At 39.2% G+C, this 23,332-nt stretch overlaps 1 protein-coding gene across 3 annotated transcripts in view; it reads left to right on the top strand.

Moving 5' to 3' along the window:
• LOC124545362 (mucin-19-like) overlaps positions 1-23,332 on the top strand; it is a 545,233-nt gene that overhangs the window by 498,077 nt on the left and 23,824 nt on the right. For all 3 annotated transcript variants that reach the window (XM_047124267.1, XM_047124269.1, XM_047124268.1), the window contains one exon: positions 23-112. In XM_047124267.1, coding sequence (XP_046980223.1) covers positions 23-112 — 90 coding nt within the window. The remainder of the gene's footprint in view (positions 1-22; positions 113-23,332) is intronic.

Raw genomic sequence — 23,332 nt, 5'->3', positions numbered from 1 at the left:
TAACTTGTCCCTTTATGTGCAGGCTAAATCTCTTGATGAGAATGGTAATGCAGTGAATCGACTGGAGTCTGGACAAAGCAATGAACGGAAGAGCAAAACTCGAAGAACTAAGGTAATTTATCATAAAAACATTACAGTGTTTTAAAATGTGGTTTGTCCATAGTACTTTCTGCTAGGAATTATTACCTTTAGTTATCTAATCCTCTGGTGGATGTTAACGATGATGTGATAGAAATGTAACAGAAACACACGTGGTTATACAGGTACACACACACATTAATTTACTTGCCATAGGTTCATTTTTTCAGAGTACAATCAAAACTGAGTTTGATAGAAAGCTGCAAAATGTGCATTTTTATGCCAAGCACTAATATTTTGCAAGAATTCTAGACACACACACACACACACACACACACACACACAGACAGACAGACACAGAGAGAGAGAGAGAGAGAGAGAGAGAGAGAGAGAGAGAGAGAGAGAGAGAGAGAGAGAGAGAGAGAGGGGGGGGGGATTTTTACTTAACCATTGTACTGCTCTGGCTGTGTTACTGCATAGTGGTGCTACTGTCCCTGGGTGCCGCGCACACGTTTATGTGCGCTTTTGATCCTTCAGTCAGGTACTCTAAACATGTATATGAGTGCATCTTGCTGCTGCCTTTGTGCTGCCTACATATTAACACAGTCAGCTGCTTGGACCTCTGTGTGCCGTGGATGCGTTAATGTGTGAGACATTTACTGGCTAAGAAGCCATGTTTCCGCCCTGAGTGCTAAGCAGCTTTCAGTCATTTTGCCTGTGTGCATTTGCTGCTGTGATGTTACTGTTCTCATCTTCATTTTCGACTGCATAAATGGCATGCTGTTGTGATTGTACAGAGGAAAAAGCATGAAGATGGTGATGGGCAATTATACTTTACTTGGTGTCACAGGATGAAAGTAGCGTACCAGAAGACTCCACATAAATACTGCTGCAATAATGTTGCTGGAGAGACTAGTGGCAAGCTAATATCATTACACATATCTGTAAAGTTTGTAAATAACAAAAGACCTCAGTGGAAACAGAAATAATTAAAACATTTAGTTACTTCGTGATTACATCTTCTGACACAACACAAAAAAGGTCTTGCTAAATGTTTGCAATGCCTTTAAAAGTAGTAATTCTTTCCATCGAAAAAATTGTAATTCCGTCTATATCTCGTCGATACACAAAGTTTAGAGTATTAATAATACAATAATATAGGTACTTCTCCGCGTGCTATAATTTGCAAAAAGCCTCATTTCGATATCTTGAACAATTTATGAAATACCGTATAACCACGTTTTACGTTCCCGGAATTCGCACTGTTTGACATTTTTTTATCGATCCCGTCAAATTTCCTGTGCTCACAATATTAATTTGCACCTGGTTTTTCGTCAACATATAATTTTCCTGCTATTTACGCATTACGAAAAAATGTTTGTGGAGAAAATATGATGTTGGCATGATGTACGTCATCCAGTATTGTTTACAAATTTTAAGTGGTTAAGTTTCTTGACACCAGGGCACTCTATTCATTTATGTATGTATATTTTGTGTTGTTACACAAACAAACAATGAGTGATAGTTTGCGTGTGTGTCTGGCTTTCTACATAGCTGATCAGGCACAGTACCTGATAACCTCAAAAAGACGACTACATTGCAAGAGATGCAGAATAACACATTTTCAAACACCATACAAAATACATATTTGCACTTGACAATGAGAAAAATTCTCGAAATGCATCATGCTAAGCATGAAAAAATACTTAATTAGTGCAGTATTTCATTACTTACATAGTGAATGACAGCTGCAGGCTTTCAAAAACATCGATTATGACATGAAATTGAGTCAGATGTTTGTACTTCCCAAACAGTTATCAGTTCCAGTTACATCAGCGGTTTTTATTAGATAATAAATCTTAATTAGATAGTAAAAACATCCCTGACAAGTCTTTTGGTGCTCGATACGTACATATATCATACATAAAGTGGAAGGGGGTATCCTATACGTAACTTTTACAGCTTAAAACATTATTTCCCACATTTTTCATTTTCACACAGTTTGCATCATTTTTTTGAAGTTGCATCATTTTTTTGAAGTCCCTTGAAAAGTGTAAAAGCAGAGTTTCACTGTAATATAGATGTTACGACCATATACTTCATGCTGTGCATGGATAGAACAGTGGTGCCATGTGCACAACTCTCTAGTAGACATAAAAACCAGTATCTTGAGAAAAAGATGCTGTGACTTACCAAACGGGAAAGCATTTTTAGATAGACCATTAAAAAAGCTTTCGCAGCCCACGGTTGCTTCATCAGGAAAGAGGGAAGGAGAGGGAAAGACAAAGGGATGTGGGTTTTAAGGGATAGGGTGAGGAGTCATTCCAATCCCGGGAGCAGAAAGACTTAACTTAGGGGGGAAAAGGGACAGGTATACACTTGACGCGCGCGCGCGCGCGCGCGCGCACACACATCCAGACACAAGCAAACATATGTGTCTGTATATGTGTTGAGGTGTGTGTGTGTGTGTGTGTGTGTGTGTGTGTGTGTGTGTGTGTGTGTGCGCGCGCGCGCATGTGTGCATGTATACCTGTCCCTTTTTCCCCCTAAGGTAAGTCTTTCTGCTCCCGGGATTGGAATGACTTCTTACCCTCTCCCTTAAAACCCACATCCTTTCGTCTTTCCCTCTCCTTCCCTGTTTCCTGATGAAGCAACCGTGGGTTGCGAAAGCTTGGTGTGTGTGTGTGTGTGTGTGTGTGTGTGTTTGTGTGTGTGTGTGTGTGTGTGTGTTCGTGTTCGTGTTCGTGTTCGTGTTCGTGTGTTTTTATTGTCTGTCTACCAGCGCTTTCCCATTTCGTAAGTCACAGCATCTTTTTTTTAATATATTTTTCCCATATTGTGTTTTTACCTGTGCAAAAAATTTTATATATTGTTCGGTGCTCCACTTTTCATTGCATGAAGCAGTGCTCTACATCACTGTTTGCAGCTCAATAACTAAGACAAATAACAAAAAGGAACTTAGCCATTTATCGCGTGAAGATATCTTACTGTAAGACGTGAAACAATAAAATTTTTCGTCTAGTAGTTTTCTTAAAAGTGGATGATACATATGTCATTAGAGGTCCACAGGTCTACTCAACCTTGTTGCCAACTATTCATGAACGAAATCAACAAATGGGAGATTGAGAAAGTTAATAGTGTGGTTCCCAATGGCTGCTGATATATTAGAGTGGTATCACTGGTAGATCAATCCTGTCTTTCAGTTTTGACAGTTTTGATCACATAGTGTACACGTAATCATAAGAATCCGGACACCTGGCTGAAAATGACTTAAAAGTTCGTGGTGACGTCCATCAGTAATACCTGAATTCAATATGGTGTTGGCCCACCCTTAGCCTTGATGATAGCTTCCACACTCTCAGGCATACGTTCAATCGGGTGCTGGCAGGTTTCTTGAGGCCTGGCACAAAGTCGGCATTCCAAAGGATGGATTCAGGTCAGGGCTCTGTGCAGGCCAGTCCGTTACAGGGATGTTATTGTCAGGTAACCACTCCGCCACAGCCTGTGCATTATGAACAGGTGCTCGATTGTGTGGAAATATTCGATCGCCATCCCCGAATTGCTCAACAGCGGGAAGCAAGAAGGTGCTTAAAACATCAATGTAGGCGTGTGCAGTGATAGTGCCACGCAAAACAATGAGGGGTGCAAGGCCCCTCCATGGAAAACATGACCACACCATAACACCACCACCTCCGAATTTTACTGTTGGCACTACACGCGCTGGCAGATGACGTTCACCGGGCATTTGCCATACCCACACCCTGCCATCGGATCGTCACATTGTGTCTACCATTATTCGTCTCTCCACACAACTTTTTTCCACTGTTCAATCGTCTAATGTTAATGCTCCTTACGCCAAGTGAGGCATTGTTTGACATTTACCGGTGTGATGTGCGACTTATGAGCAGCCGCTCGACCATGAAATCGAAGTTTTCTCACCTCCCATCTACCTGTCGTAGTACTTGCAGTGGATCCTGATGCATTGTGGAATTCCTGTGTGATGGTCTGGATAGATGTCTGCCTATTACACATTACGACCCTCTTCAACTGTCGGTGGTCTGTCAGTCGACAGACGAGGTCGGCCTGTACGCTTTTGTGCTGTACGTGTCCCTTAAAGTTTCCATTTCACTATCCCATCGGAAATGATGGACTTAGGGATGTTTAGGAGTTTGGAAAAATCGTGTACAGACGTGTGACATAAGTGACTCCCAATCACCTAACCACGTTCAAAGTCCGTGAGTTCCGCGGAGCGCTCCATTTTGCTCTCACAATGTCTAATGACTACTGAGGTTAGTGTGGAGTACCTGACAGTAGATGGCAGTACAATGCACCAAGTATGAAAACGTATGTTTTGGGGTGTCCGGATACATTTGATCACGTAGTGTAGGTCATCAGATTTATGAAAGAACACTCCTTAGGTTACTGAGGTGCATACAAGTGACACCTTGCTTTCCTTATAGTCTTCTAAAATTCTACTAAAAACTCCAGTAATAGTGTACTACTTACAAGGGAACCTCTCCATCACCCCCCCCCCCCCCCCCCCCCTCAGATTTAGTTATAAGTTGGCACAGTGGATAGGCCTTGAAAAACTGAACACAGATCAATCGAGAAAACAGGAAGAAGTTGTGTGGAACTATGAAAAAATAAGCAAAATATACTAACTGAGTAGTCCATGCGAAGATAGGCAACATCAAGGATGATCTGAGCTCAGGAGTGCCGTGGTCCTGTGGTTAACGTGAGCAGCTGCGGAACGAGAGGTCCTTGATTCAAGTCTTCCTTCAAGTGTAAAATTTTATTTTTTTATTTTCAGACAATTATCATAGTTCAGGTGCTCACACGTAATCAACTTCGCTCTTCAGAATTCCAGGACATGTTCAGATTTGCTTGGACATATGCAGGATTTGACAGTATACACACGGAAAAATTTGAAAATGTTAAAAACGTATGTTTTGACAAATCACAGGGAAAAGTGTGCGACTGTGAAACTGTTGGATTCATTTGTTGAAGTTTATGTGACAAACTCGGATGTTTTCATCACTTTTTTGGGAGTAATTCTCCCATCCACAAGAAAACCTAAATTGGGCAATGTAGAAGAATCTTTTTACCCATTCGCCAAGTGTATAAGTTTGGTGGGTCGACAACATATTCCTGTCATGTGACGCACATGCCCTCACCAGTGTCGTATAGAATATATCAGACGTGTTTTCCTGTGGAGGAATCGGTTGACCTATGACCTTGCGATTAAATGTTTTCGGTGTCCATTGAAGAGGCATGTCCTTTCGTCAACTAATTGTACAGTTTTGTGGTGCGGTCGCAAAACACAGACAATAAACTTATTACAGTGAACAGACGTGTCAATGAACGAATGGACAGATCATAACTTTACGAAAATAAAGTAAGTAAACTTATCACTCGAGGGAAGACTTGAACCAAGGACATCTCGTTCCGCAGCTGCTGACGCTAACCACGGGACCGTGGCACACCTATGCTTTCATTATCCTTGATGTTGCCTATCTTGCACATGGACTACTCAGTTTGTATATTTTGCTTATTTTTTCATAGTTCCACACAACTTCTTCCTGTTTTCTCGATTTATCTGTGTTCAGTTTTTCAAGGCCTATTCACCGTGCCAACTTATAACTAAATCTGAGGGGGGTGCGATGGGGAGGTTCCCTTGTTAGGTGTAAAACAATATTGACGTACCTTTGTGTTTGTTTATGCAGTGATTCATTTCTAAATGAGTTTCATTGTGAAAAACTTAACTGGTTAGAGTAACTGTGTTTACTTTGTATTGGCAATAGCAAAACCCAGAACAGCAGACAAAATCACCACGTTCAGTGCTCCAGAAATGTCCAGCACAGGAGAGCCTGACCTTATGGCAAATCCAGTGCCCAGAGGACAGTCTCGCAGTACAGGTAGCAGTATAGGGTGACGACATAGCCACACTCAGCAGAAAATGCAGCAAGTTCGTAGAAGTCATAGGGTCAAAAGCAAGCATAATTGTCTAAAAAAACCTGCTGGAGCATACATTCATCACCTGGTGAGAGGAAGGAGTTGAAGCAAACACTAATTTTTGTGTGGGAGAAGGGTTTGTTAATACATAGTGAGAGGAGAAGGGGGCGGGGGCCCACATACAACAACACGACAGCATCTATGTCTAAAGACACATGCAGTAAGAAAAAAGGAAGGTAAAAAGCATTTTTTAAAGGTATTGACTTCTAATATTGTTGTACGCTTTAGGCAATTTTACTAATTATAGCTGGATGAAAATAACGGAATGACAGCTAGTTGTTTTAACAGCAGCTGCCATAGCATTAATGAGCCATAGGAAGACCAAACAGGAATCCCAGGTTGCAACACCAACAACATGATGAAAGCATAGATGGCTACTCATAGTAAAGATGACAGGTCGAGTTGCAGATAGACACAATGAAAAGGGTGTTACACATACCGTCAAAGCATTCTTCAGAAAAGACACCCCCCCCCCCCCCCACACACACACACACACACACACACACTTGCACAAGCGGGCACACCTAGTGCAGACATGACCTCTTCAATTATAGAGTGGGATGTCTGTGGACTCATTGCCATTGCAGGTGGTACAAACAGGCAATCTTCTGTAGTACTTTTGAACACAGTTTTCCGAAAAATGTTCTTAGACAGCTAGCTCACATGCAGTTGAAATATTTAGACCTTTTGGTTACAGACGGGCCTGAACTTATCTATGGTTTCAGTATAGAGACGGGAGTTAGTGATTATGATGGTTACTTAAGTTAATAAAGCCATCAAAAAGACCAGTGAAGGATTTTTGGTAGAAAGTGCATAGATGATGATGATGATGATGATGATGATGATACCATACCACTTGGGCAATGAATGGTCATCATTTAATTACAATATGATGGACACAGAGGAATTACAGGCAGAGTTTGAACCCTTTGTGAATGGTGCTCTGTAGAAGTATTTGCCAAGGATGTGGATTAAGGGTGGAAAAGATCCACTGTGGTTTAATAACAAAATATGGGAAATACTGAGGAAGTCGAGACTGTTGTACTGTTGGATCAATAAATAGCGCAAAAATTCATGGATCCGTAAAAAGATAAATGCATGAAGCATACAACTACCACCATTGCCAGGTCCGGATGGAATATTGATTAAGTTTTACAGTGTGTATGCTACAGTGTTGGCCCCCTACTTAGCTTACATTTACCAAGAATCTCTCATCCAGTGCAAAGTTTCAAGCGACTGGAAAAAAGAACAAGCGACGCTTGTGTATAATACAGAGTAATGGACCCGCAAAATTCCAGACCGATATCCTTAGCATCAGTTTGCTGCAGAATTCAACATATTCTCAGTTGGTAATAATAATTTTCCTGAGAAGGAAAATCTTGTCCACAAATCGCTAAAGTTTTAGAAGTTATTGCTTATGCGAAACTCGGCCCTGTATCCTGCAAACCTTAAACTGCATCAAGCAGATTCTGCATTGCTAGATTTCCGGAAAGATTTTGGCACAGTGTTAGACTGCAGACTGTTAATGATAGTACAAGCATATGAAATAAGTTCCCAGATATGTCATGGCTCAAAGACATCTTACGTAATAGAATCCAGTACATTGTTCTCAGTGGCGAGTGTTTATTGGAGACAAGGAATTGTCAGTAGAGCCACAGGAAGTGTGGTAGGACCACTATTATTTTGGATACATATAAATGGTCTGATGGACAGGGTGAGCACCAATCTGTGGCTTGTTGACGCTGTGTTGTACAGGAGGGTTGTGTTAGATTGATTGCATGTGTGTACAAGATGACTTGGACAAAATTTATAGTAGGTGTGATGAATGGCAGCGTGCCCTTAAATGTAGAAAATGTAAGTTAATGCGAAGGAGTAGGAATGTTCAGATACAGCATTCATTTCATCTCTCAGGATAGTCATGTTCATCAAATATCTGCATGTAATGTACAGCAATATGAAATGGAACAAATGTGTAGGGACAGTAGTAGGGAAGGCAAATTTTTTATTTGGAGAAGATTAGGAAAGGGGGCCCATCTGTAAAGGAGATTGCATGTAGAACACTAGTGTGACCGATTCGTGCGTGTTAAGGATCCTCCATCAGGTCAGATTAAGGGAAGACATTGAAGCAATTCAGAGACGGTCTGCTAGATTGTACTACCAGTAGGCTTGATCAACGTGATAGTTTACAGAGGTGCTTCATGAACTTGAATGGGAATCCCTGGAAAGATGACGACGTTCTTTTGAGGAATACTGTTGAGATAATTTTGCGAACTGGCATTGGAAACTGACTTCCAGAATGATTCTATTGCTTCCAGCACAAATTTCTTGTAAGGATCACAGAGGTAAGAGAAACTAAGGCTTTTCTGGACTTACATAGACAATTGTTTTTGTATCACTCTGTTCGTGATTGGAACGCAAAAGGAAATGACTAGTGGTGGTACAAGACACACCCTGCTGTGCTCCACACGGTGGGTTCCAGAGTATGTACGCAGATGTAGAAAACTGGAAACAGAAGTGTAATTGAAGACTGATGAATACATGGGAGGAAAAAGAGAAGAAAATGTAGTCACACGGATTGTTGATGAACAAGGACCTAATGAAAATAACATTTAATTCCCCCAAACAGCACTATAGTAAGGAGTTGGTCAAACAGAAATGAAGTTGTGAAGGGTGATGAGATGTGAGGACAGGTTGGAGGAAACATTCTCATTTATAGAATTTAGGGGCACATTTTTGGTGGCAGGATCCAAATAACCCTGCAGTATTGCCCAAAAATGGATATCTTTGTCATGCTGTAGACCATACTCAGATCTACTGCTACTTAATGCTAAAGGCAATTTGAAAGCTGGCAATCCTCCATGTGGCAAAACTGTAGCATGTGAAATTTCTTTGGCAGTAAGGAATTTTAGCCTTAGTTGGTGCTGACTTGGCCCAAGTCGGACACAAACTGCCCTGTGAAAGTGGTGAGTGACAGTGTGTTTGGATCCTCACTAATAACTTGATATGAGTAAATAATAATAATAATAATAAACCCGTGGAGGCCCGGGAAAAGAATAGGCCTCCGGTATGTTCTACCAGTCGTAAAAGGCGACGGAAAGAACAAACCACTAATAGGGCTAACCCGCCTTTTAGTGTGATTAGTTGGTTCAGGACAGAACTGATGAAGCCTTCGACAAGTGCTGTCATGGTCGGGGATGACGCTTGAACCCTATTCCCGTCCACAGTGGTAATGACACTGCTAGCCACACGGAAAATGATTTAAATCCAAATAGAGGTGTTTTGCAGGATATGCTTCCTGCAACCACCCTAGAAGGAAAACAGACAGAGGATGAGATGGTCAGATGAAGTTAACCGACACCTCTTGTTCTGTTATTACCAAGCAACAAAGTTGGGAGCCAACACAACAGGATAAAGCTCACAAGTATACACAACATTTATTACCAGATACCCAGAATTAAAATTTTTAACAGAACGACGACTAGCTGATCAGATCCGTGTAATAATCAAAAATAACAGGATACCTCAGTCAGAATTAGAAAACATCAAACAAGTAGAACAAATACTGGAACAAAATAATGTGCAATTAGAAGAAGAAGAAGAAGAAGAAGAAGAAGAAAATACGGTAATGGACTCAAACATCCCAGAGCAAACAAAGAACAGCAGGCATCAATTAAACAATTAGAGGAAAATGAAATCTTAAGACAGCCACCAGAACAAGCACAAATAGAACACGAAGTGACACACGTTAGATATAGAAGAAAAATTTCAGCTGACATATATAGAATACGAAGACAAAAATACAGATATTAGACCATTCTTGAATAGACCCCCAAATAACCCACAAGTCGAAACAACAATAACAACTATCAGCACAATCATACACAACAAAATAAATGAAAACACAACTATGGAAGAGTTACAACTACTGGTTTATATAGGAGCACTCACTACACTAAATATACGCACTAGGCAGAGATCAGAACTAACCAACACACAGAAGAAACTCACAAAACCAGCATGGCAACACAGGCTACAGATTAGAATAGAAAAGGTGAGAAAAGACATCGGACAGCTAACACAATTTATAAGAAATGAAATATCAGACAAAAAATGAAAAAGGTTAGGTAAAATCTCACAACAAGAAGTGCTAGAGCAATTAAATGAAAAGAAGCAGAAATTACAAGCATTGGCCAAACGACATAGAAGATACAAAAAAAGTGAAAGTAGAAGGAAACAAAACCAAACGTTCAACACAAACCAAAAGAAATTTTACGAGACAATAGATAAGACACACATTAAAATAGACAATCCACCAAACATAACAGACATGGAACACTTCTGGAACAACATATGGTCAGACCCGGTGCAACATAACAGACATGCACGGTGGATACAAGCAGAAACACACACATACAAGATGATACCACAAATGCCTGAAGTGATAATTTTGCAACATGAAGTCACCCAAGCAATTAATTCTACTCACAATTGGAAAGCCCCTGGAAAAGATAAAATAGCAAATTTCTGGCTAAAGAAGTTCACCTCAACACATTCACATCTAACTAAATTATTTAACAGTTACATTGCAGACCCATACACATTCCTTGATACACTTACACATGGAATAACTTATCTGAAACCTAAAGATCAAGCAGACACAGCAAACCCAGCAAAATATCACCCCATAACATGCCTACCAACAACATACAAAATATTAACTTCAGTCATTACACAGAAATTAATGACACATACACAACACAGAACAAAATTATAAATGAAGAACAAAAGGCTGCTGCAAAGGAGCACGAGGATGTAAAGAGCAACTGATAATAGATGCAGAGGTGACATATCAAGCTAAAACTAAACAAAGGTCGCTACACTGCGCATGCATTGATTACCAAAAAGCTTTTGATAGTGTACCCCACCCATGGTTATTACAAATATTGGAAATATACAAAATAGATCCTAAATTGATACAGTTCCTAAACATAGCAATGAAAAATTGGAAAACCACACTTAATATCCAAACAAATTCAAATAATATCACATCACAGCCAATACAGATTAAGCGTGGAATGTACCAAGGAGACTCATTAAGTGCTTTCTGGTTGTGCCTTGCTCTGAACCCACTATCCAACATGCTAAATAATACAAATCGTGGATATAATATTACTGGAACATACCAACACAAAATCACAATTTGCTATACACGGGTGATCTAAAACTACTGGCAGCAACAAATCAACAACTCAATCAATTACTAAAGATAACAGAAGTATTCTGCAATGATATAAATATGGCTTTTGGAACAGACAAATGTAAGAAAAATAGCATAGTCAAGGGAAAACACACTAAACAAGATGATTACATATTGGATAAACCACAGCGACTGCATAGAAGCGATGGAAAAAACGGATGCCTATAAATATCTAGGATACAGGCAAAAAAATAGGAATAGATAATACAAATATTAAAGAAGAACTAAAAGAAAAATATAGCCAAAGACTAACAAAAATACTGAAAACAGAATTGACAACAAGAAACAAGACAAAAGCTATAAATACTTACGCTATACCGATATTGACCCACTCATTTGGAGTAGTGAAATGGAGTAACACAGACTTAGGAGCACTCAATACACTTACACGATCACAATGCCACAAATATAGAATACATCACATACAAATATAGAATACATCACATACATTCAGCAACTGAAAGACTCACATTAAGCAGAAAGGAAGGAGGAAGGGGATTTATCGACATAAAAACCTACAATATCAGGGTGTATACGGCCTGGGACGTCCGGGAGATCCGGGAAAAACCCGGGAATTTTTTAGAATTCCGGGATTTTTCATTGTTTTAGATTTCAGTTAGTTTTGTAGGTTTGGCGTGTAAGATCAGATACGCTGACAAAGAACTTTAGTCCACTATTGCTGAATAATACTGCAGCAATGAAGCATAAATCAGAGAGTAACACCAAAATAAAAGTTTAGTTGTATAGAAAATGGGTAATTTACACAATGCACAGACCAGTTTGTCGACACCGAAAAGTATCAAAGGCTTTAGGTCGAAGATTATGCAGTACGTCCGTAACAACTAACGTGCATTCGATGCGCGTGACGTCACAATTGTTTAAATTTCTAACAGATCACCAGAAAATATTACGAATAGTGGCTTGAGATGCGTTACTCTCAAAGTAAATTTCCATGCAAGATGATTTGTTACGTGTAAGAATGTGCAGTGAATTTCTTAAATCACAGGGCGTTATAACTCTCATTCAAAACGTAACAACCGAGCGAGGTGGCTCAGTGGATAGACACTGGACTCGCATTCGGGAGGACGACGGTTCAATCCCGCGTCCGGCCATCCTGATTTAGGTCTTCCGTGATTTCCCTAAATCACTCCAGGTAAACGCCGGGATGGTTCCTCTGAAAGGGCACGGCCGACTTCCTTTCCCATCCTTCCCTAATCCGATGAGACCGATGGTGTCACTGTCTGGTCTGCTTCCCCAAAACAACCAACCAAAACGTAACACTTTGAGGATCAGCCATTTGAAAACTGTCGGACCCAGAAGATAAGTCATTTATGCCACTATTTAAAATTTTACCGGCACATTTGTATTTGATATGACTTACCATGTAACACACGCTAAAAAAAGACCAAGCTTCAGGTTAGTTCTCACATTTAATGTTGTTCTTTCATAGATAAAAAATTATGCAATCGATGCCAAAAAGTGTAATTGACCTTCAAAAAAATGTGCATAATGTGTTACTGAGCAATGTCACAAGTCTCTTCATGCCAGAACAGTTAGACTTTTCTACGCAACTGATAATCATTTTGGCACGATTTTAATTACCAAATTAGAGCCTGTTAGTAGGCCTACAGACTTCCTATCATTGTAGGACTAATAACAGTGGGTGCCAATAGACGATGCAATTCTCGTTCGTACATACACATCTGCTTAAGAGTTTACTGGTGTAGAAACGCACTTAGCTGAGTTGAGCGAGCTCGGCGTAACTTCGTAACGTACGCGCCGCGGCCTGTCTTCTCGTAGGCCTCGTGCTCTGAATAACTGCCGTCATTCGCTAGCGAGGCCAGGTGACATGAGCTATGACTGGCTGACAAAAGTGCATCGCTCAACGCAATCACTATTTTAGAGTTTTGGAAGCTACCGTGCTGTAATTTGTGGAATTTGTGTAAATACTTTCGCAATACGAAAATAATTGTCTGGCATCAAACAACTTTCCAAACTCATTGTTTTTCCAGGATTTCATTTCCTAAAGTGGTGGGACGTCTTCCGCCGGTATAAGACCTTTACGATTCAAAGGACTGATACGTTTTATAGCTCCAAGGGAAAGTATACTGTTACTTAACCCGGATGTATTTTCACTCGCTTTATACGCAATTTCATCTGGGAGAAATTGTGTTTTTAACCGGGAAAAATCCGGGAATTTTTTTTTTCTTGTCCACGTAGACACCCTAGTTATGGACAGGTAGACAATTTCAGAAAATTCTTTATGTAACGAGCAGAAACTAGCAAAATACACAAAGCAATCACTCGTATAAATACATCGGCTATACCATTGCAATTTCATAACCACTTCTACAACCCTTTAGATCACGTAACATCAACAGATACGAATAAAGTACATTGGAAAAAAACACTACAAGGCAAGCACCCGTATCATCTGACACAGCCACATGTCAATCAGGACACATCCAACACATGGCTAAGAAACGGCAATATATATATATATATATAGTGAGACGGAAGGATTCATGATTGCAATACAGGATCAAACAATAAACACCAGATATTACAGCAGACATATTATTAAAGACCCCAATACCACAACAGATAAATGCAGACTTTGCAAACAACAAATAGAAACACTAGATCACATCACAAGCGAATGTACGATACTAGCAAATACAGAATACCCCAGAAGACATGACAATGTAGCAAAAATAATACATCAACAACTTGCTATACAATATAAACTAACAAAACAACACGTTCCCACATACAAGTATTCACTACAAAATGTACTGGAGAATGATGAATGCAAATTATACTGGAACAGAACCATTATAACAAATAAGACAACACCACATAACAAACCTGGCATCATACTCATAAATAAAAACAGGAAATTAACACAACTAATCGAAATATCCATACAACAAATATCCTGTACAACAAATATACAGAAGAAAACAGGAGAAAAAATTGAAAAATACATCCAACTGGCTGAGGAAGTCAAGGACATGTGGCATCAGGATAAAGTTGACATTATACCAATTATACTATCAACTACAGGAGTCATACTACACAATATCCACCAGTACATCAACGCAATACAGCTACATCCAAACGTATATATACAACTACAGAAATCTGTAATTACTGATACATGTTCAATTACCCGAAAGTTCCTAAATGCAATGTAACATATACCGTACAGTTAAAAGGAAGTCACGCTTGATGAAGGTCCGCGTCACTTTCCATTTTTAACCAGACATACGTCTGAGAAAGGAAAGAGTAATAATAATAATAATAATAATAATAATAATAATAATAATAGTAATACATGTTCAATTACCCGAAAGTTCCTAAATGCAGTATAACACATACCGTACAGTTAAAAGGAAGTGACGCTTGATCAAGGTCCGCGTCACTCCATTTTTAACCGGACTTAACGTCTGAGAAAGTGAAGGAAATAATAATAATAATAATAATAATAATAATGTCCTCAAACTGTGCCCAGGAAGAACTTGGTCTCGGGGTGTATTCGTTACTCTGCAAGAAATACACACAATGTGTCCCAGGAGGAATGGTTAATATTTAAGAGATGCGAGAAGAAAGATTGTTCGAAGCAAAAAGTCTAATAATCAAGGGCTCTAAAATGCATTGCTTGAGAGCTGTGAGCACTTAATCTCCAATACTGCGAAACGAGTCCAAAAAAAATGGGCTATGAAGTTCATACCTGTAACCAGTTGTTCATCTTTGCTAATGTGGAACACCTCTTCAGGTATGCATTAGTTAGTGTTACTGAAATTTTTTGTCTTTGAATTAGTTGCAGAATGCCTCTACTCTGCAACTCATGTTGACTTGTGATGACTCTGTATTGATTCCCAGTGCCGTCACCCTATTATGTGTTAGGTGTTCTGGTGTGTAAAGGTGAAGCAGCTATGGCTAATGTTGATAATTGGTTACTTTGACAGTGAAAGGTTGTTAGGAGGCTGTCAAGGGACTTTGGGAGAGTTTGTGTTATAGGGCTCAGAAGCATGTTCTGTGGGATGGTGTAAAGAGAGAACTCATCAATGAAAACAGGAAGCTTTCGTGAGGGGGGGGGGGGAGAGGGGGGGATGGGTGTAGATTTAAGATGCTCAAGAATGTTATCTTTCATTAAGAATAGGAAACTCTGATGCATTGAAGTTGGTGATATATCTGAGCTTGGATGTGTTCAGTTGACGCTTTGAAATGTGCTACAAAAGGACAGACAGGATGGTTATGTGTGTGTGTTTTTGGTGGTTGATAAGAAGCTTGGGAATAAGTGTGTGGATTCTTAAGAAATTCTATGTGAACTGTTGACAGAATTTGTGAGGGTGCAGTTTATTTATTTATTTTCTGCATCTTCTGGATTTTGTGTAGAGAACCTTTCTGTGACCGCATTCCTCAGTGTAAGGTTGCTGACATAGCTCCCTACCCAAACCTTCCAGAAATTAGTTTTAGACAAGAGTTTGAATGTGAACTGTTTCAGGCAGGATTCAGTCTGTATTTTATGAGCTGTTTCTTTCATCCTCCTTATTCTTATTGTTGTAGATATATTTTAATTGCAGAACTTTTCAAATATTTAATTTCTTACATCTTTTCCTTCAGATTTGTACCTATTTCTTGTAACAGGTGGGTGCTTCGTAGCCTGTTTTTTGAGTGAGGTAACACTCCCCACGCCCATACCACTTACTCAACATTTCTCTACCAGTTGATTTCCTCCACGATAAAGAAACGTGTTGTAATGATTGTTTAAAGTACAGTGATCTGTTTCCTTGTTACTGCACCTTATTCCCTATGTTGTCCATGATTTTCCTTGACTTTCTTTCTTGTATTACCTACTATATAATGGACCACATAAGTTGACATTTCTTATAGCCCTCAGACTGGATTGCTTGTAACATTCTGCAGGCTGTACTGCAACCTAACTAGAAGTAGTTATTGTATGGTAAGCAACAGGTTCTACTTTCAGAATATGTAGCTACCAGTTGTGCTGATATACTTGATAATTAGTTAAAAGTCATTGGTTTTACATCATATTGTTTGATGCTTAATTCAAAGTATCATATTAATAGTTATGCTATCGACAAAACTGCAGAGATAGGCCATTCAGTTGTGCTGGTTATGACTATGGAATAAATATTGTATTTACTTAAGGGGAATTGGAATGCCCTATATTGATAAAGTTAACTTTTGTTAATGGATCATTCCGTGTCAAGTGTTCTAATTTAGAACGTGCTCCCAGCTCGACCGTCTTCAATTTTGGTGATTTTTATAATGTCTGTACCTGAGGGACCTACATGAAGTTCTGAAAAGTTCACCTGTAGCTTGGTTGAGGTACTGGAGCCATTTTTGTAAAGACCACTTTTTTGGAGACTAAAGAGTCGCGAAGAAATTTTAAAGTTCGGCATGTCACTGTTCCTAATCTAAAGGAGGTAGCCCCTTGCTTCTGGACATAGTTGTAAAACTTTTTTGTGCTCAACACACAAATGATGCAAGTGAGCAACAAATCGTGTTGCAACAAATTTACCCCACAGATTACAAGTCATAAGTATTGGGGAAAGGGAACTATGTACTTGGTCTTTTGCCAAACTATTTTCTACGGGGCTGATAGGTATGTCACAAATCAGGGCCCAGCTTGTGTGTTTAATTACTGTGCTATCATCCTATAAATTGGCTAAAAATGTGAATGTACTAAATTACAGCAGTGTTTAAAGTGACACATAATGCCCTATAGTCAGGCAAGGTCAGCCACAGGTGGGTTTCTTTACTGCAAGTTCCCAAGCCTGACTGTGGGTGTCTAGCAGGTTCCCAAGCCTTGTTTGGGTCTCTTTATGGTTTCCAAACCATGATGCAGAATTCTTCAGTTGATGAATTCTTTAAATTTGTTGCTGACTTCCAAAACTATTACTTCTGGCAAACTATATTCCTGCCCCATCATTCATGGAGCTGGAAGTGGAATGGCTGCAATTATCCGTTGTTTTGGAATCCAGCATTGTCTCATCAACAGGCCAATGATACAGTTGAGCATTTCCACGAGGATGCAGTAAATTAGTGAAGGCATCGTTTCCTTCATATGAAATGTCACAGATACTTCCTATCCACCATTTTTCATCATAAATCCAAGCAACATAATGGCTAAGTATAATGGGAACATGTTCAGAAGTAACTTTAGCATTTTGGTCAGCGTTTGCAGGATAATGTTTCATTAGATATGCTACGAATCTGAATTTGCTTTTCATCGATTGGCCACAAAATTGTGACACTCTCTTGTCACAAGCAAGGTTACATCCAACCTCAAAATGCTTTTCTTCATTGATTTTTGCATCTTCAATAATTTCTTTTTTGATACAAATAAATTCAGAGTTGTGCAGATTGCTTTGCGATATTCAGATAGGTGAGTTGACATTGAGATTTGGTTCTCAATTGGACGCTGAAGGATAGCTCTTCCTGCTAAATACTTAACTGTGCCCCCAATTCTATCACATGGTGATTTCCCAGGGCTTGTTCTGGAAAAAAGGAAGAAACATTCCGCAGTAATGCCAAAATCTTTTTGATGACGGCAGAGATTTGGGAAGTTCCTAAAATGTTTTACGAGGTAGCAGAACCGTCACTAAAATAATGAATATGCTTAATGTCTGTGAAAATGCACTTCAGGGATATGATCAAGTAAGTTAAAAACACATGCACTGCAACTGTATCATATCAGGCAATCACTAATTATACAGTAGCTGATGCGTTTTTATTTCTTCATTATCATTGTAGTAAATGACAAATAGATGTAACATAGCTTGGCTATTTTCCCAATGAAATCCTTGAACTGCACCTTAGATAGTAAAAGAATAATTTATAATTTTCAGCAAAATCCATTAATTTAATCAATTCTCTTGATTTGTAGCTGTCTTTAGTCAATTGCAACTGCTTGCTATGATGCTTTGCAATATAGTGGTGAGCAGAAAGGGCCAATCAGCTGTCATTTCTATGGTTTCAAGTGTATCTCATATCAGTGTGAATCCATTATTTAAACTAAATTGGATCCTCGGGATCAGTATCTGCAAAAACACTTTCCAAGTATTCCTTTAGAGCTTATGTTGCTGGACTATTTCACAACAGTGAAGCATGCAGCCTCTTTCTCCAAATTACAGTTTTACCCAGCAAAATATTGTAGCGTTTCTTAATTGGACTGTGCGCGAACATTAGTTTCACATTCTGATGATGTATTATGTGCACACTGAATGTGAAATGGCTGCACCTACTGTCTCTCACTACTTTGACCTTAATTCACAAAATTTGGAGAATCCAATTTCCAGTCTATTTTCATTACAGTAAACAAACTTTTAGGATGCACAGTAACAAGTAGTTGTGTTTTTGAACCTTTCCTCCATCTAGTCGAACAGGAATATAGTCCTTATTATCTGGACAAATCTGGCTGAGTTCTTCCTCTTGCCTTCATAACGTTTTTCCCCACATTTACCTGTGGGCTGTGCCAATATTCCCTGTTCAGCTTTTAACTTTCTAGCCCTTCTTACCATTCTTTCTGGAACACACAATTCTTCTGTAGTTTTTTCTGATAGACTAGCTTTGGGGAACTAAGGTCAAAATTTGAATTTCCTCATTGTGGTTTGAAATATGTAATTTTTCTTTCAATTTTTGGATCAGCTGACTAAACAAGTCAAGCATTGCTTGCTTATGTATAGTGGCTCCAGTTCACTGGGATCAAATCCTCCAACTGCTGCAATTTTCTTAATTGCACCTTCAGTGTGATGTATTTTTTGCTTTATGTGGCCTTTGGTTTCTCTTGCACTAATTCGTTGAAATTTTAACGGTGATTCGTTGAAATTTTAACGGTGATATTTCAACAGCTGTTAAGCTTGCATTCAAATTATGGGAAATATTAGTCTCATCATCAGCTGACTGAAGCATAACACCCATCTGCGAATGTTTCATTGTATCAAATTCTTTTCTACAGGATGGGCCCATTTTCTAGCCTGGTTTAATATCGGATATGGTTTTCCTTTTTAGCTGGTCAGCTGTTTCCATGTTAATTGAGCGTAAACTTTTTTGTGAAGTATGCGTTTTCCTACCAAAAGGGTTGCAGCATGATCTTTGCAAAAATTCAAACATTCGTAGTAGTAAAGCTTCATGATGGAAGCGTAGTTGAGTGTTTTAAGTAGTGTGTACTCCATCGTGTAAACAATTTATGCTGTTATAATGAAAGTTCCTTTACAGCTTTTAGTCCTTTTAAGGCATGGGGAATCAGCATTCCTTGGTCAACAAAATTAATAAGCGTGCAATTAATATTCACAAAGAAGTTATGTAGCAGTTTTAGTACAGTTAAATGTAGCAGTGAACCTATCACAAACTAGCACAATGGGCTCTCATGCGGGAGAAAACAGTTCAGACCCGCGTCCCACCATCCTGATTTAGGTTTTCTCTGACTTCCCTAAATCGTTTCAGGTAAATAAATGGATAGTTCCTGTGAAAGGACACAGCTGACTTCCCTCTCCCCCTTCCTTCCCTAATCCGATAGGATGAATGACGTTCCTGTTTGGCCCCCTCCTCTGAATCAACCAACTAGCCTATCACAGACAAGTTTCAATTTTTATTACTCACCAAATAAACAGCACAGTGAATATTTAAACAATGAATACTTAATAGACAAAGTTTCATACTTTAGGTGAAATTTTTGCACCTTACCCAGAGAGAGACCAAAATGGAAATATTTATTTCTAATTGAATGACATGGGCTCTGTTGATTGGGTGTTAATGGATGTAATGTGGCAGGTTTCCATTTTGAGACCCATGAATTTAAACTTTGTGCATTCAATTTTTTTAGCAAATTCACAGGAAAGTAACACAGTAATTAAACACACAAGCTAGGCCCTAATTTGTGTGACCTCTAACAGCCACACAGTCAGTAGTTTTGCAAAAGATCAGGTCCATAGATCCTTTCCTCACTACTTATGCCTTGTGAAACTATGGGGGAAATTTGTGGCAATATGATTTATTGCCTACTTTGAACTGAGATAATGCCAAAAACATTGATTTCTGAAATTTACTTGCATCATCCATATTTAGAGTACAAGAAGTTGTACCACTATGCCCAGAAGCAAGGGGTTAGCTCTTACAGATTTGGAACAGTGGCATGCGAAACTTGAAGATTTGTTACTTTTCAGTCTCCGAAAAAGTGGTCAAAGTGGTCCTCACAAAAATGACTCTAGTACCTCAATGAAGTTACAAGTGAACCTGAAGCTTTGCAAAAGCTCATTAAGGTTCCTCATGTACAGACTATAAATTTCATCGAAATTGAAGATGGTTGAGCTGGGAGCATGTTCTAAACTGGGACACTTGACATGGAAAAACCCTAATTTGAGTCCCTGTATTTAAAATACAGCTGTAGCAGTGGCTATAAAGCTTACTGCACATTACATGTTATATTGTTAGTGTACTGTAGTAAAATTGTTGCATTTCAACCACTGGTTAATGGGAAATAAACTTTAACTATGAGTTAAATTTTTGATAATTTTTTGTACTTTCTCCAAAATCCACTTGTATTTAAAATATGCTATTTTCCTCCCCCCCCCCCCCCCCCCCCCCGCTCTCTCTCTCTCTCTCTCTCTCTCTCTCTCTCTCTCTCTCTCTCTCTCTCCCCCCCCCCCCCCCCCCCCCCTCCCTCTCCCCTCCGGTGTGTGTGTGTGTGTGTGTGTGTGTGTGTGTGTGTGTGTGTGTGTGGGGGGGGGGGGGGGGGGGGGGGGGTTAAACTTCTTGAGACTTTGAATACTGTACTTGAAATTTAAGGAAAAACTCAATTTTTCAAAAACAGCTACTTAAATTTGAGATGGCTAAAACTTATTGAATACATGCTATGCATGCTTAACCTTTAACTCATCTGGTAGCATCCTGCATTTTATGCTGCATATTATTCTTTATTGATGTGTAGCTTGTCCATCTGTAGAAGTTCCTTGGTCCTGTTTACTGCAGGATTAATTCTCATATAGCACTTTCACAATACCAATGTTGCTATCATTAAAATCAGTAACAGCATCACAGACCCCCCCATTTTAGTGTCCCAGCAGAAACAATTTTAGGAATGTGAGTCCATATGAGATTGTTGGAAGACTGTTTTGGTTTGTGGGTCTGCCAATGTAGATATTTAAATGCTTCAGGATATGCCATGCCTCTGTAAGTGGGCCTTAGAATTCAATGACTTCTGCTGGGATGAAATGTTTATGGCAGTATGATATGTTTGGTTGAGTACTGGGCCTTGGAGTAGTAGCACCATGAATCTGGTCTGTGATGTATCAGTTTGTCATCTGTGATTTGTTATCAAATGCTTTGCCATATCATCAAACACTTTGTGGAAGAATCTAATACTGAATACCTCATTCTGAACAAAGCAGTGTTATATGTAATGACCATCCTACAGTATTGTTGTAGTCCATAAATAAGTTTGTCGACTTACTCCTTATGGTTTCACCTTCAGAAAATTTGTTTTAAAAAATCACTTTAAACTTCCTTGGTTTGGTACCTATGCTATTCTGGATGTGACCAACACGAAGATTTGTAATCTTTCCACTGTAAGGCTCAAGCGGCTACTACAGTATTCTATGCTTCTTAATACCAGTCAGCTAAGGACTTGGGTGTAACAAATGCCCCTTTCATTTGTGGATCAACTGAAAATTTCAATAACCATAAAGACCTCAGATCAACAATTTTTTTCCTTCATAGCTCCTGTCATAGGTATTTTACTGGGTTCCATTATTTTCATTCAAAATGATGTTTGTTAGAATCTTTGCTTTTCTGGAGAAAAATGTTGGCCCTCCTATAAATACAAAATATTTATTAAAAGCTACAGTGCTGCCAAGAGAAATAGACAATTCTTCCTTTGTGATACTGCAATCCACAGTCTTCTATACAAAAAATGACTTCCTTTGATCTTGACGTAAAGCATGTAAAATTTTTAACACTTGAAACACCTGCAAGGGGTGTTCAGTAAATACTCAAACATACGTTTTCTACGCCAGTTTTGGTTTAAAAAATGCAGAATGTGTTGTGGGACAGTGTGGAAATTCCCTCTTCAGTCTCTATAGTTCGATGAAATTCAGATAGGTGGGGGGCACTATATGTAGCCTTCAAAATGTTGTCAGTAACAGATGTGCTTTCCAAGCAGAGAGCTATCATTGGGTTTCTTTTGACAGAAAACCAGATCACTGCAGACATTCATAGGCACTTGCAGAATATCTGTGGTGACCTGTCTGTGAACAAATATTTGGGGAGTCATTGGGTATGGCATCTTTTAATCATTGAAGCATAGTTGCACAAACTTATCGGCCAGCTGGTCACAGCTGTTGTAACTTCTGCAATGTTGGAATGTGCTGATGCTCTCATTAGAGATGGTAGACTGATCATGATCTAACATCTACAGTACAACTGGATGTCTCTGGTTTTAGTGCTGCAACAATTGTGCACCAGTTGGGGAAACTCAACGGTATGTGCTCACTGGGTCGCTTGCCGATTAATAGAAGACCATAAAGAGCAAAGAAGGATCGCCTGTTCAGAATGACTTGCGTTGTTACAAGGCTAATTGTGACAATGTTTTGTTGAACATTGTCACAGGCAATGAAAAATGTTCACAGGGAACAAAATGATAATCCATGGTGTGTGTCACACCACCTCTCCTCCCAGAGAAAAAGTTCAGAGTTGCACTCTCAGCTGGTAAAATAGTGACAGCCTTGTGGGATGCTGGAGGATTTAACTGTGTTTGACGTCTTCCCTCATGGTGCAACAATCAACTGTGAAGTGTATTGGCCTAACCTCAAGAAAGTGAAGAACTGATGTTTTTGTGTTTGTTGCCACAAAAAACCCAAATGAGTCTCCTTCTCCGTGAAAACGCAAGACCTCACCCAAGTCTGCGAACCCTAGAGCAACTCGCAAATTTCATTGGCCTGTTTTTTCTCATTAACC

This window comes from Schistocerca americana, chromosome 8, assembly GCF_021461395.2.
Source record: "Schistocerca americana isolate TAMUIC-IGC-003095 chromosome 8, iqSchAmer2.1, whole genome shotgun sequence".
Lineage (NCBI taxonomy): Eukaryota > Metazoa > Arthropoda > Insecta > Orthoptera > Acrididae > Schistocerca > Schistocerca americana.
The sequence above is the reverse complement of the archived record's forward strand: the minus strand, read 5'-3'. Positions and strand labels throughout refer to the sequence as shown.